General features: G+C 33.8%; 1 protein-coding gene across 2 annotated transcripts; it reads left to right on the top strand.

Annotated features, from left to right (window-relative positions):
• Positions 1-10,364: 10,364 nt before the first annotated feature.
• Positions 10,365-13,673, top strand: LOC109175683. Of its 2 annotated transcripts, none has more exons than XM_019325006.1 (4): positions 10,365-10,705; positions 11,751-12,449; positions 12,729-12,902; positions 13,160-13,673. In XM_019325006.1, the coding sequence occupies exons 1-4, from the start codon at positions 10,655-10,657 to the stop codon at positions 13,457-13,459; spliced, it is 1,224 nt and encodes a 407-aa protein (XP_019180551.1). In that variant the 5' UTR covers positions 10,365-10,654; the 3' UTR covers positions 13,460-13,673. The 2 variants fall into 2 exon arrangements, with proteins under 2 accessions (XP_019180551.1, XP_019180550.1); XM_019325005.1 differs by lacking the exon at positions 10,365-10,705 and adding an exon at positions 11,350-11,572.
• The last annotated feature ends 2,886 nt before the right edge of the window (positions 13,674-16,559 follow it).

Below are 16,559 nucleotides of genomic sequence, written 5' to 3'. Positions count from 1 at the left end.
AAGGAGGCATACTTCAGGAGCCCGTTTTTATTATTTTCCTTTTTTGGTTTTTTTTTTTTTTTTTTTTTTTTGGGTTTTTTTTTTTTTTTTTTTTTTTTTATATGAGGAGGGGTAACCGGGGTTAGGTGCTAGCTAGTATAAATTCTTCTATTTTCCAGCCGCGCCCAACATGTCCTCCCTGATAATCTTCATAACTTTCTGTAAAGGTTGGTCAAACTCAATTCAATTTTTGGAGGATCGACAACCTAATTATGTTCGATGTAAACATACCAAATGGAGATGTTCCAATCTCTCATTCGAAATACCATCCACAATCTCTCTAGAGCCCGACTGGATTTCAACATCTCTGTAGCCCTTTCCCCAAGCCCATTCTAAGCATTTCATAAGTGCCCATTCTTCACTTTCAACCGTGTGCATGCATCAAAGCCTATGATTGAATCTTCATTTTTTATTGTCATTTAATTATAATATAAGGTTTTATACATTCAGCATTATGAGTGGTAATGAAGTAAGTCGAGTTCGAATTTAGATAGTACGGAGTAATAAGGATATACAAAGTATGCATTGCAATTTTTTATCATGTTTGACTTTAGGAGTGCGCTTCATGACTTATCAAATCAGGAAGTCAACCCCACATAAAAAGACAAATGACTCGTGAAGTGTCATTTCAACTGTCACATCATCCCAAGCCACCTCAATACGAATACATGACACAACCAACATAACTAAGCATCATATACCATTGTACTTGAAAATCTTGGCATATGCTCCCTTACCCAACGCTATAAAATTAAGTGAACTTTTCAAAGGAAGGAACTTTTCTATAATACTTCCTTAATACTTAATGTCGTTCCCGACATATTGAGAGTTGTCTGACCTAAGAACCTCAACAAAACTCATGTACTAATAAATTATATATCAAAATAATACAATTTTTTTAACTCACATTATACATTTTGGTTCTTCATATACCTAAATCATACAGAATATCACATTAAATGATAATTAACATTATTAGGTATGATCAAATTCAAGTTCAAGCTACAAATAATTATAATTGCTCGAGCTTAAAATTTTAGACTTAATATCAACTCGCTAAATTTTATAAGGCTCAAACTCATTTTGATTTACTATAATTGAGTTCAAGTTTGAAGTATATATATATATAGTGAAAAGGATAAAAATGGACCCAAAAAATAAACAAAGAGAGTCGACAAAAAAAAAAAAAGTAGTCTACAATCTGAATAAAATAGGCAAAACTCATTTGACAAACGAGTTTCTTGTTAAAAATAATAATTTTTAAAACTATTTTTTTCCGTAGTAAACGAGACACGCAAGTAGGACTTGCAAATAATATGAGACATGCAAGTCCTATTTGTGTGTCTCTTAATCTCTTATACCGGGAAAAAAAAGGGTTAAATGCAGTCATGGTCGCTTCGTTCCTTCTTCGTCTCCAAATCTGGAGATGAAGAAGGGTCATCTTTCCCTTCTTCGTTTCCAGATCGGGAGACAAAGAAAGGAAAGGAAAAAAAAAAAGGAAGAGGTTGAAGGCAGTCATGGCTGCTACTTCTTCTCTCCTTCGTCTCCAAATCTAGAGACAAAGAAGGGAAAACTAAAAAAAAAAAAACAAAAAAAAAATAGAGGTTGAAGACAACTATGGCTACCTTTTTCTTCTCTTTTTCTTTGTCTCCAGATTAAGAAGGGAAAGAGGACCCTTCTTCATCTCCATATTTGGAAGACGAAGAAGGAACCAAAGAATAAGGCATCAATGCATGGGCAGCAATGGTTGCTTGGACCTCTTTTTTTTTTTTTTTTTTTTTCTTTTATTTATTTATTTATTTACAGTATACGAGAACTTGCGTGTCTTGTTGACTATGAGAAAAAATTTATTTTCAGAATTATTTTTTCTAACAAGAAACTGGTTTGCCAAACGAGTTTTGCTTTTTTTCGTTCAATTTTTTTTAAAACATTTTTGTCCAACTTTAATTTAGAATCTTCCTTTTTTTTTTTCTTTTTTTTCTTTTTTTTTTGTCAACTCTCTTTGTTTTTTGCCCATTAACTTTTTTTAATTTTCTCCTATATATAAGTATACATTTATTTATTTATAAGGCTGGATTTTAATTTGATTAGGTCAAATAGTAGTGCTTAATAATATGAACTATATATATCTAGCTTACAAGCTACAATCCAAAAAATTATAAGTTGAAACTCGACTCAATTATTTAACAAGTTAGTTTAAGTTTAAATTTGATCAAATTTGAACCAATCTCTGATGACAACTCCACTTGTTTGTCCCCTTTAATTTTCATTTCTTGAATTCAAAGTATGCATTACAATTTACAATCAAAAGGTGAATTCGTGTGTAAATTGACTAGCAACGCATATAAATCGTGTGCAATTCGATCTTATTTGCAAATCTTATATGATTTGAAGGTTACGTTGTCGTACAAGGTTTTTAGACAATAAACAACACACACTAAATTATACATCAACTAGACACCTTCAAATCCGAGGAAGACAAATGCATGTGCACCTATACATCATCTTCAAGAGTCATCAGAACCTCAATCTGGGATTAAACCCAACATGAATAATGCAAGATTATGGAGTCATTTCATGATCTCAGAATCATATATATATAGTGTTCAATCTGTGGATGCTCATATATATTCCAACACCTTTGCATAAATGCAGCAGCCATGTGTGATCAGATCATATCAAAGAGCTTCCATTCCAGGCTTCCAGCTAGCTAGCAGCTCAAATAAATTCACATATTACATCATCATCAAGAGTTAAATCCATCGATATATAGTGTCTGGAATCCCTTTTTCCTTCTTCATCGGACGATCTGATATCAACGGAATCTTTGTTCCAAACCTATCTGGCGATCCTTAATCTAGCTCCTCGATCTGTCGGATCTTGAAACACTCCAAGCAACGTGGGAAGAGCATTATTGTGTGTTTGTCCATATTAAGGAAAAGGCAAAGATCGCTTAGTGAATGCCATTTTCCCAGTTTTGGAATGGGAAACCTTCTGCAAACTTTAATAATGATAATGATATTCTTTTAAGAATGTCTTCGGGTAACTAATTAGGACTAAAGGGATCGAGTTGGTGAGCACTAAATTAAAGCCAATTAATCTTTATTCCGTTGTACATGATCTGACTACTAAGGCATTATTAGTCGAGTCGATTGAAGAAGAAGCGGTCTTGAGATTAAAAAACTATCAATCTAGGCGTTTTGTGTCTTAAAAAGATTGTCCTGTGTGGTAAAATGACTATTAGCTGATAGTTGTTAGTTGTTAGCTGTTAGCTGATTGTATTAATTAGAGTGTATAAATAGTGGATAACATTAACTGATTGTAGAAAAGTGTTTAGTAAATTAGTTGTTAGCTAATAGTTGTTTGGTATAATTTCTTTTATCAAAAAGCTAAGTGAAAAAATTGTTTGGAGTAACTTTTTGAATTTTAGTCATTTGAAGTTGCAAAAAACTAATTAACCAAACATTTGTATTGATATTTTAACTAAATCAAACAATTAACAGTGGTCAAATAAGTCAAAATTGACCTATAAACCAATTTTTTACCAAACAGGGCCACAATGTTAATCTCGTGTAGTTTATTGTCAGGGCATCGATCCTTAGCATCTCGTGCATCCAAAAAAGAATTATCTATTTAACTTAAGTCAAGTTAGTTGGGTAACCACAAGAATCCAAATTCGACTCTAACCTCAATGGGGACAACATAGGCTCCTTGGTTTGATTCGTTCAACTATGGACAACCTAGATTAATTTATCTCTTTGTGGTCATTTGTTAGCTATGGTTACAATGGGGAGTGTACTCGGTAGACACTCACAGGTAATGATTGTGGTCTAAAGGGAAAGATCAATTTGAGAATATATATATATATATATATATATATATATATATATATATATATATATATATATATATATATATTGATTTAAAAATATTACATTTTTCAGTATAATCATATTGATCAAATTTGTCACACAGTTACTATTATTATTATTATTATTATTATTATTATTATTATTATTATTATTATTATATTATTATTATTATTATTATTATTCTGTAATAATAATTGAGGATGGATATGAATAAAAATGTGCATGCATCAATTATACTGTATTCAACAATGAAAAAGAAAAAGAATAGTAATATACCCCCCCCCCCCCCCCCCTCCTAGTGTCGCTATAGATTCCTCTTTAAATATAGGACACTATTTAACACTTTATTATCTTTTCCTTCCAAAAAAAAAAAAAAAACTTTATTATCTTTTGAAAATTAATAAATCGAAAAATATTTTAATTTTTACAAATAACGAACTAAATTGGTTAGTTATCGTAGCAAAACTGAGCGGCTTATTTTGTGGCTACTCGCTCCCTTTCACATGACACGGGGCTCAGGATCTTGGTGGATGCCCGTGCGGATATATAGATATGAAAAGACCAATGCGGCGCAAAGTTTGCACAAAGAATCCCCATCTATTAGGGTGGAGCCACGCCCTCTTAGGCTTATATTAACTTTCTAGGTCAACCCCTCATCCTTGATTAAAAAAAAAAAAAGTACACCCTAATAAATTTAGTTAACATTTGTCTTAAATTGTTATTGTCTTCCTTTAGAATTTAGAAACATTGATTAAGGGCATGTTCAATCAATAACAAACTTCCATTAAAAAAAATAAAAAATAAAAAAGGAAAATGAAATTGATATTCATTTTGAAATAGTTTTTTCAATTTTTTTACTTAAAGTTGAAATCTTGATTTTCCCTTTTGCATTAATTTTGGTATGTAAATCGTGCATGTTTTTCATTACACGAAGTTAAATCAAATTATCTATTTTGCAGATAAAATATTATAATTGAAAATAGTTATAATTAAAGAATACAACAAAAAGAAAATCTAAAATACACATATATTACGTAAAAATTTAATGGAGTTTAATAGTTTTATTATTTTAAGAACAAAAATTGCAACCAACAAAATAATTTGAGGCTAAAATAATTAACAAAAAATAATTGAGAAACACCATGCACATACATATTGAGAATAGTTTTTTCTTTTTCTTAGAACTGAATAATGGCTACTGATTAATTAAAGGGGGGAAGTATAGAAATAAAGTATATAATAAATAAAATTAAAGTCGAATAAAAACATTTAGACATGACATCAAAGGAACCATTGAAACCATAAGATGGATGTTACATTTTGATATGATGCACATCAATCTCTACTAAACACTCTCTTTAATTACTTTCTAAATTATGTGTGGTGAAGTGGGTTTAAGCTATTCACCTTTTTGGCTCCTGTAATAATGTCTCATCGTTGTGACTCTTTGTACTTGAAGCAAAGTCTTAAAACTTTAAAAAAGATATTGACCTGTTATTTAATCACTATTAATTGTTTGATTTGATTAAAATATGAGTTAATACCCAAAATCGTCCTCGACTATAGTGGTTTTTCTCAATTTCGTCCTAAACGACTTTGGTGACCTAATATCGTCCCAGACTTTTGTGTTTCGCTCAATTTAGTCCTCCATTTGTTATTTCGTCAAATTGGTGTTAAATAAATGGACAATTCAGTAATGTCAATATTGATCTCTCTTTACTTTCAACTTGTGAAGTGCGAAATTCCTCTTTCTTGTACGAATTACACCCAGAATTACTCCCGGACCTGCAAATCAAATTTTATATTCGCAGTTTTAGGAGTAATTCTAGGGGTAATTCGTAAAAAAAAAAAGGATTTCGCAGTTCACATGTCTATGAGTAAAGAGATGCCAATATTAAAATTACTGAATTGTCTATTTATTTAACACCAAATGGACAGAATAACAAATGAGGGACTAAATTGAGAAAAACACAAAAGTCTGGGACTAAATTGAGCGAAACACAAAAGTCTGGGACGATATTAGGTCACCAAAGTCGTTTAGGACGAAATTGAGAAAAACCACTATAGTCGAGGACGATTTTGGGTATTAACTCATTAAAAAATCAACTCCAGAAAACTAAAATTCAAAAAGCTGCTCAAAATGATTTTTTCAATTAGTGTTTTAAGAAAAAAAAATTATACCAAAGAGCTATTAGCTAACAACTAATTGATCAAACACATTTCTACAATCAGCTAATGTTATTAACGAATTATACCCACTAATTAACCCATTCAGCTAACAGCTAACAGCTAACAGCCATTTACCAAACATGGCCATTGAGTTTGTACTGGGTGCTTTTAGAACAATATCTTTATAATTTCTGTTACAAACTCGATCAGCTCAATACCTTTTACTATTTACTTTAGGTGGTACCAAATATAAAGAGGTACTAGTGTCGATTGACACCTTAGAAACTTCTAATATATATAAAAAGCTCGAGTTCATTTCAATTGATTTGTAAGTGACTTAACAAACCACGAGTCAAAGAGTACGTCTTAAACTTGAGTTCGACTCAAGCTCACTTCAAGTTCAAATTTGATGGAACTTGCAAGTGCATATTTGGTGAATGGATCGTTTTGCTGTGCATCCGTATGCACCAAGCATGGTGCATCCGGATGCAAAAACGACGTCGTTTTGACGTCTAACTTTAAAAAAAAAAAATCAAAATTACATAACTACACATTCATAATTTCATAACTCTACATCCTGAATTACATAACTACACATCCATAATTTCATAACTATAAATCCAGAATTGCATAACTACACATCCATAACTTCATAACTATACATCTAGAATTGCATAACTACACATCCATAACTTTATAACTATAAATCCATAATTGCATAACTACATATCCATAACTTCATAACTACACATCCAGAATTTTATAACTAAAAAAATCCAGAATAAATGAACTAAAAAAAGAATAACATAATGTTGTTGCTGAGAATCGAAACTGATTTTTTTAAAGTAGGACGCGCATTTTGATGCAAAACGACGTCGTTTTTACATCCGTATGTCCCATGCATGGTGCATACGGATGCACAGCATAATTTGCCTTGGTGAAGCCCTACTTGTAACCCTAATTGGGAAAAATAGAGTTGTCAAAACGGACTGGCGAGACGAGGCCCACCCAAGCCAACAAATAATATAGGCCTTAGGGAGGCAAGCTCACCCTACTCTGCATTAAACCCACGGGCTTTGGTGGGGCCTGTCAAATTTTAAAAATTTTAAATTAAAAAAATTAATATAAAAATATAATAATTGTATACTAAAATAAATTGGATAGTTTAAACATATATTAATGCAGTTTTAATTTGTTAAACAAAATAATATAATAACTAATAAAGTAATAAGTCATAATAAATAATTAAATACATGCGTTAGTATATAAGTCAATATAACAAATTATTTATACAATATACTAATTACTAATACATTTTTTCAATATAAATAAATAAATAAACATATATAATTTTATATATAATTATATAATAAAATGCTCTCTTTGTGTGTATATATATACATACACATGTTACACAAAGTCCACCCTACCCTTTTGGCTGGGAGGGACAGGCTAGTCTGGTGGGTTACATCCGTTTTGACGGTTCTATTGACAAATAACCACAATGAGATAAACTAATATAGATTGTTGTTCATAGTTATTTGACTCAAACTAAGAATACAACACATACTAAATAATTCCAAGAGTTAAATTTAAAATTTTGCGATTACCAAGTCAAATGTTTGAGCATGTTATAGCTAGCTAGAGTTGCTTTCGACATTTTCACATCTAATTATATATACATACATATATTATGTGACTGTACGTGTATGTGTAACGTTGTGATTGGATGAGTAATAACAAAATTTATAAGTTATTTATATATTAATGTCATGGAAAATGTCAACGTCTCTTCTTTGCTGGAATACAAAATATAATGTGTGTGTGACTAATGACAGCACCTGTACTAGTAGAGTAATTGAATACTACAAATACAAAGAAATATATTCGAAAAGCATATGTTAAAAAGTTCAAACACATAGGCTTATCCGTACAGTCAAAATAGTTTCCCAAGTGTTGTGTTGTCCCTTTCCAGGGACTTTACTCACAGCCACTAATGAAATCTTCAAGATTCGGGAATCTCTTTAATTTGATGAAAGATAATTTTTTTTTTTTTTTTTGTATTACGAATTATATTATAATGTAGTATCTGTTTATAACTACTTTCTAATTTATTGAAGCACAAAAAGTCTGGAGATCAAACTCATGATCTCTTATTTTGAGAAAGTCACTCTGTGCCACTAGACTACAATGTCATTGGCGGATGAAAAATAATTAATAGTTAGTTAAAAACTCAAAATTGACATACATTATTGGCGTTTTAATTAATACCAAATAATAATGTAAAAATTTTCATGCATGCATATATACAATAGGAGAAATGACATATTTGGTTTTGAGTTATGTCTTGTGTAAACTCAGTCCCTTAGTAATTTAGAGTGTTGATTTAGTCTCTAGTCACACATAGACATATTTTGTCACCTCTTGATGAAAATGTTCAAAAATCATAATTTTTACAAAGTTATTTTTGTCATTTAAGCATAAATTTTGTCCACATATGATCTTATTCGAATCATGTCATCATTTTCATCTCAAGAAATAATTAAAATTATTTATAATAAAAAGTAAATTTATCAATAGAAAAGTACGTAGGTAAATTACTAGAATTCGTAAATATTTAATTTACGAACAAATCCTCGTATTAAAACACTTAAATCCATAGGTAACGTAAATCACTTCAATAAGTACTACCTAGCATGAACTAGATTAATCTCGGTGTGTAATTCTAATTGATGAGTGATTGACAAAACATGTGGTTGGACGACAAAAGAAAAAAAAAAGAAAAAGTTAACTTCGCTATATAATGTTATAATGATTAAATTAAACATATTTAAGTATATTGGCTAAATAATTACTCCATAATTATGAATAAAATGACGTATTTGATTTACGGGAAATTCTGCATGCAACTGCTATTCCAATGTGTATTATGGGTAAGGTTCATCTTGTAATCTTAATAGGCAAATTATCACAATAAGATAAATCAATATAGATTGTCTATAACTGATCGATTCAAACCGAGAAAGATAGTAGAATAAAATGATCTCTATACTATTCACAGATGGTTATGTGTTGATACATCAATTCTGCTCCATGTTGGATAATATTCAGTTGATATGTTTGACCGAGAGATGCAAAGGCAGTGTCGCTTTTGAGTGACAATATTTTTGAAGTAAATTGAGCAAATTAAGTTAGCATCAATGCCTTGCATGCCACTTTATTTTCTCCTTTTTGAAAACATCATGTGTGGGACTAACATTCCATATCAAGAATAGGAGCCTATGAGGGGGTGGGGGTCCATATATATGTGTGTTAAAATTACCCGAGAACATGTTATTTAAATTTAACATCATTAATTAAACAGTACGTTTAGGACAGGTAGTAAAGAAATTGCTGATAGTATAAGTGTGAAATTACATTGGAGATTCAACTCTGATAAGAATGTGTCATGTCAAACATTTAACTTGAATTTATCTTGATGCATTATTTTTACATTGGAGCAAGTCCGGTTATTAGTATTACTTGAAGAAAAAATGATAAGCTAAGGATACCCTCGAGTATTGATCATATGTTATGATTCATTGAACCGAAAGAAAATAAATGAAGATTATGATTCATTTTTTTTTAATCAATTAGAATATGCACACCCAGAACATAAAGAAAAATATAAGTGTGTAATTAACTAGTAATATCAAGTGGGTCGTGTCATAATGGTTCAACCCAGATCTACATAAATCCAACAGTATTACAAATTATGTTAACCTAGCTAACTCACATTTTCACACGGTCAATCTGGCATGGCTTGACCACATAAGTTTTACCCTACTTTAATTTACAGAAAAATCTGTCATTGCTACTTGAAAATGTGCTCTAAGTGAAGTATGCTTATGACCATAGCCAGCAAATGACCGCAAGGAGGTAAACTAGTTTAGGTTATCCATAGTTGACCGGCTAAAACCAAGAAGGCCAATAAACAACCCTCACGGTAAATCAAACTTAAAATGTTGTGTGGCCATGTCAGCAAACCGCAGGCGCAGAGACAATAGCGTACGTGTCATCCTCCTCCAGACTCCAGTCAACGAATGTCCAACCACGGTTGACTGCCCCAAATTTAAAGGACGTACGGTGGTCAACACACAGTAGTCCAACCCTTACGTACGGACGAATTGAAGAAGACAAACAAACAAACAAACTTGGGATCCGACATCATAGGCCGTACGGCCGACACATGAAATTAAAGTAGGCCAAGCGTGCAACACATTTTACATACAAACCCTATTTAACAGACTCCTTTTCCGCCAAGCACACCCACCCAACTCTCCTCCTCCTAAACCTTCCCTCCTTTTTCTCACATCAAAACAGCCTATTTTCTTGCATGGAGCCTTCCCTTCCACTCACCATCAACGCTACCATTAAGCTAGGTAAGACAACCTACGACGACTTTCTGCTTATTTCCTTGTCTCTCATCCTCGGAAGCGTAGTCGCCAAGTCTTTTACATCATAAAACCTAGCTTTCCCCTCACCATATTTCTCCCATTCACAATCTAAACGACGACGACAACAACAACAACAACATGGGATATCATCATCTTCCTCAGGAGCATCATCATCATCAGCTTCCCATGGTAACTTTTCTTTGCTCCCTTCCCTTTTTCACATAGTATATATATATATATATATATATATATATATATATATATATATATATATATATGTTATTCGTGGCCCGACCCAAACCCTGTTTTCTGTTTTTTGTTTTCTGTTCTTTGTTTATGTTTATTTGTAGGTATATATATAACTTCCACTACTTCATTAGAGAAGACCCAGACCTTGTTTTTTGTTTTCTGTTCTCTGTTTCTGTGTATTTGTATTTTATACGAGAGTCGTATTGAGAGAAAGAATGAAGATTCTTGGAAAGATGTGAAGTTGATGATAAGCTAATAGGTAGGGGTAAGGGGTGGGATACGATAGATAACAATGAATTAAAGAAAGTGAGTCCAGCAGGGTGGGAATGAATATGAAAGCAACCTTCATGATCATCATGATGATCATTATCATCATCTTTTAGAAGTTATTCCAAAACATATCATTTTCTTGAAAGCATTTTGATGGGCAACTTCCATGCTTTCTTTCTTGGATTACAATGGAATCTTTTAGCTTTTTTTCACTCATCGTAGCACTTAAGCTTTCCCATTTGAAGAATGCATAATAATGTTTGGTTGTTTGATTCTCTTAGCTTATTCAGAAAAATTGCAGGTAGGGATATAGTACCACTTCATTTATGCCTTAGCTTTTTCATAATGGGGCTTCTTAGTGCTCTAAAGTTGTTATTATTGCCTTTCCCAATTTGTATGTGACACTATTTCTCCCCCCAAAAAGATTACTTGCCCTTTGCTCTCCCCATATCTATCAATGCTCCCACCAAAGTGTGGGATATGATCGCAAATCGTTCTAACATAAAATTGATAAGCAATAGAACGGACCTGAAAAATGTAAGCAGATTTTATTCTTTTAGTGGATTATTTGTGATCAGGTGTTCTCTCTGTCGTGTCTGGGGGCGTAGGAGGTCCTTAGTATCTATAGAACATGCATGCAAGAATGGGATTGCATGATTGGGTTATTATGGTTTAATTTAATTTCACTAATTGTTATTATGGTGGATTGTTGCAGGAGGAGATTACAAGCCCCTTAAGTACTGCACAACTTCTTGAGTTTTGTGAGTCGGAGCTGTTCCCGGAGACGGCGGTGCAAATTTCCGAGGTGGGTTCCAGCTCCAATTGTTGTTACGAGGAACATTCGTCGCATTCCACGGGTCTTTCCGCCCACACTCAAGACATGAGTAAGTTCACCGGCGGAGCTGAAAAGAACGACGAAATCGCCACTAACGCGGCGGCGGTGGGGATTAACGAACCGGCCAACGGCGGCGGCGCTGCCAACAATAATAACAACTTGTCCGTCTTTTTTGACCCGCAAGAAGACGACATTTCGCGTACTATAGACTTTATCCCCGACGACGTCGACTTCTCCATCCCGCCGCAGTTCCTCCTCGACGGCCAGTTCGACTTCTCGCTGCTCAACGGCCAGGGCCCCGTCCCGGGCGGCCAGTACCCGCCGGAGCAGCTCATTCCGCCACCCCTGCCTCAACAACCGTACGAGGAAGAATGCTTGCCGTCTGTTCCTTCTTACATGCCGTCCTGTTCAATCCTCGACCCCACCACCATCGGAAACTACCTCCCCGCTGAAAATTCCGGCATCTTCACCGGCGCCGCCATGTTTCAGCCTCAAGAACTGGACTTTCAAGTAGACAATGGCAGACTTTTTTGCCCTGACACCATCTCACGGGCTTACAACTTCTCCAATGACCTTCAGGTACCAACTTTAACCATACCCACTCAACATTTCTTGAAATTCCACACATTCTTTCAAGATTTAACTGAATTCGAAGCAATCACAAGATTATAAGTTTGATCCTGTCACCTTTTTTTATTTGAATCGATCAACTGTCCAACCTAAGCTGGTTTATCTATTTATGTTCCTTTAACAGCTAGGGCCATAAGACAGAGTTTAATCAATTGTATTTATGAGTGGTAGATTGTGGGCAAGATCGATTTAACTGAACTTTTCTTTAATTGTCTTGTTGAATAAAAGGCAGTAAGCAGTGAAAGCCAACACCTCAGCACTTCGACGCCATTGGCATCAGAGATCACAAGCTTAGAGGATTCCACCTTCAAAGTGGGAAAGCTTTCTGTTGAGCAAAGGAAGGAGAAGATCCATAGGTACTTGAAGAAAAGGAATGAGAGGAATTTCAGTAAGAAGATCAAGGTATTACTTATTTACCATACTAATTAAACTCGTAATCCTGTTTTATCTGTCATGTTTATATTCTGTTCTGGTAATTACAAAGTAAATTTTACTCTTCAAGAATCGAATCCCAAGAACTTTTTGAGACATATGGAATAATAAATATGTGATTGATGTAACTCTTAGATCATATACAAAGACTACTTGTTTTTGGTTCTCAAGAAAAAGAGAGAATTTTTATGATTTGACGAACTAAAAGTGGTTTTGCAACTGGGCAGTATGCGTGCCGGAAAACTCTGGCGGACAGCCGGCCACGGGTGAGGGGAAGATTTGCGAAAAACGATGAAAGAGGCGGCGGCGGCCATGGCACGCCGGAGGAGGAAACCATTACTGAAGATGTTAGAATGAGTCTCCTCTACGATCCAAATCAGGCGGCGGCGCTGCAGCAGGCTCACAACGGCGGCGGCGGCGGCGGCGGCCGGATTTTCGCCGCCAATTGTCTGCCGCCGCCCGCCAATCCTTACGAGATGTGCACCACTACTTTGTACTGCACGGACAGCCAGATGCGTTCAAGATGATCCAGAAATGTCCGCCGCCGGCCGGCGGGCAAGTGCCGATGATCCTCCGGGAGAATTCAAGAACCAGGAAGAAACGATTAAGATTGTTTTTTTATGGAAATTTTGAATTGTATTCGATCTTTACACCTTTTTTCAACGTTTTTTTTTGTCGGATTTGGGATCATATGTATATATACGATGGATGATCAATCAGGCAGCTTGCATGGTTTTCTTAGACTTTTTGCTAAAATTCTGCAGAACTCTGCAGCTTCATTCGAAAGGATTTTTTAGAATCCCGAAGTGATCTGAGAGAGATAGATGGGGAAGATGAATAACGGAATACCTAATAACTGTTACGGTTAGTCATCGTATATATATGTATATGTAAGAGCAGTGTAAATCTAGAAATTTCTATGGTGACTCCTCACTACTTTTCTTTTCTTTTCTTTTCTTTTTTCTTTTTTTTTTTTTTTAAAATTTCTTTTTGGTATGGAGTATTCTATATCCTCGATTATAATATCATATAATAAATTTTTGTGACTATAATACTCCATTATATATCAAGGTTGAATCCCCAACTCTAAGTACCCTCATACTCCAGTCCGACAGAGCATTTGAAAAGATGTAAATCACTCTGACTCAATAGACATGGTTAAACGTCGGTGTGCACAAGGAATCTGAGATTTGTCCACTTTTGGCATAATCTCCACACGGCTACAATTGTTATACCGTGCACCAGGGCGCACATAGCAATGTGCGCCCGCGCCTTCCAAAACGACGTCGTTTTTGTAAGTTCTGTATTTTCAGGTATAAAATTTTGTGCATTCTATTATATAATTTTGTACATTCGAAACATGAGAATTTTCAGTTATAAAATTATGTGTTTTCCAGTATAAAATTTTGTGCATTCTATTATATAATTTTGTACATTCGAAACATGAGAATTTTCAGATATAAAATTCTGTGTTTTCAGGTATAAAATTCTGTGTATTCTATTATACAATTTTTACATTCGAAACATGATTTTTTTTAAAGAGTTAACAGCAGACACACAAAAAGGTTCAAAACGACGTCATTTTGAGTCAGGACGCACAATGCATTATGCGCCTTGATGCACGGTATAATTTGCCACACTACCACTGTCGAAATTTAAATTTTAGTATCTTCTCTCAAATACTATATATTAAACCAGTACGCTAACCCCGTCCAGACTTATTGATGCATTACTCGATCCATCAAATAAGAGTCCTCGACGAGTCACGCACTTAGCATCTTTCTAATAAATCTCTTTCGTTTCAAATTTCTTTCAAAGCAATACAAACAAAGACGACAACTACTCCATCATATCGCACTCAATCTCTTCATTCCTATCTCAACTCTCCTCTTATATTTTATTTTAATTTTTAAAAAAAAAACATTAGACCATCCCCGATAATAAAATCAATGGTACTTATCTTCAAAAAGAATATATCTATCTAACACCATAGAATTTCAAAGCTAGTGAATCTATATATACAAGTTGCAGCTGGAGAACATGTTGAACATGGTTGTCAGTCTGTCACTTTGATGCTCTTTAATTTTTGTGCCTTAAATTAGACTGTTGCCAATTGCCATGCATGCATGGATTCATATTTCGAGCCACCTTAAATCAAGTTGATTAAACAGTTATATTTTTTTTTAACTAATCAAACAGTTAGCTTGGTAATTATATAATTTTAAATTTGACTCTTCATGGGAGTTGTCTATTGATTTTTTTGGTTAAGCTTGTCAGCTATGAGAGTTGTCTTTTAACTTTATTGCTCGTTTAAGCCAGTCAAATCTAGCTAGCTAGCCAGCTAGGTAATCTAGCTTGGCTGATTTATCTCATTCATTCAAAGTGTGCCTTCAACTAACGACTATTAATTTTTCTGTTAATCAAAATATTCATGTACTAGAATAGTTGAATGAGGGCAAATTATGTTGTGCATCCGTATGCACCCTGTATGGTGCATATGGATGCAAAAACGACGTCGTTTTGCATAAAACGCGCGTCCTACTTAAAAAAAAAAATCAGTTTCGATTCCCAGCAACAACATTATGTTATTCATTTTTAGTTCATTCATTTTGGATTTTTTAGTTATGAAACTCTGGAAGTGTAGTTATGCAATTCTAGAAGTGTAGTTATGAAGTTATGAATGTGTAGTTATGAAGTTATGAATGTGTAGTTATGAAGTTATGGATGTGTAGTTATGCAATTCTAGAAGTGTAGTTATGCAATTCTGAAAGTGTAGTTATGCAATTTTGGATGTATAGTTATGAAATTATAAAAGTGTAGTGAAATTACAGATGTGTAGTTATGCAATTCTGATTTTTTTTTTTTAAGTTAAACGCCAAAACGACGTCGCAGATGTACAGCATAACGCTACGTTGAATGAGATGTTGTATTGTCTCTTGGGCAAAATTAAAAGACCAGCCCAAGCTTGAATATAAAACGACTATGATGTTGTCTTGGGCCAATAAATTTCCTATTATCCTTGATTCTAAAGCAGAAGATAAATATTATCGTTTTGAACATATATTCCTTTTTGGTTGATGTTGTACTGTAGGTAGTCTTGTGGAATACAATTATTGGGGATGAACCCATATGCCAAAATAAGAAAAATATAAAGTAGTGATATTGCGTATATATCCATCTTAAAGATAGAAAGTGAGCCTTCACTATTACGAATTAGCTAGGGTACTATTGATATATATATATATATATATATATATATATATATATATATATATATATATATATATATATATATATATATATATATACTAGTTTTTTACGCGCATTGCGCGATTGAGATAATGCTCAATGCTTTTTTTTAAATAAGTACTTTAAAGTATATTAAGGCATGATTATATTGAAATTGTTCATGCATAGATAATTGAAGGTTGAATTTGCTTATTTAAATAGGTAATTCTTCTCCCAAAGGTTGAGTCCCCAACCCCAAGGGCCCCCCACACTCTGACCCGACAGAGCATTGTGGGAAGTTGTAAATCACGGTGACTCAATGGTTCAGCAGACAAGGCCAAATGCTGATACGCACAAGGAATCTGCCCACTTTGGACATAATTCCCGCACTGCCGCCGC

This window comes from Ipomoea nil, unplaced genomic scaffold (assembly GCF_001879475.1).
Source record: "Ipomoea nil cultivar Tokyo-kokei standard unplaced genomic scaffold, Asagao_1.1 scaffold0688, whole genome shotgun sequence".
NCBI classification, from domain to species: domain Eukaryota; kingdom Viridiplantae; phylum Streptophyta; class Magnoliopsida; order Solanales; family Convolvulaceae; genus Ipomoea; species Ipomoea nil.
This window is presented reverse-complemented; position numbering and strand designations above follow the sequence as displayed.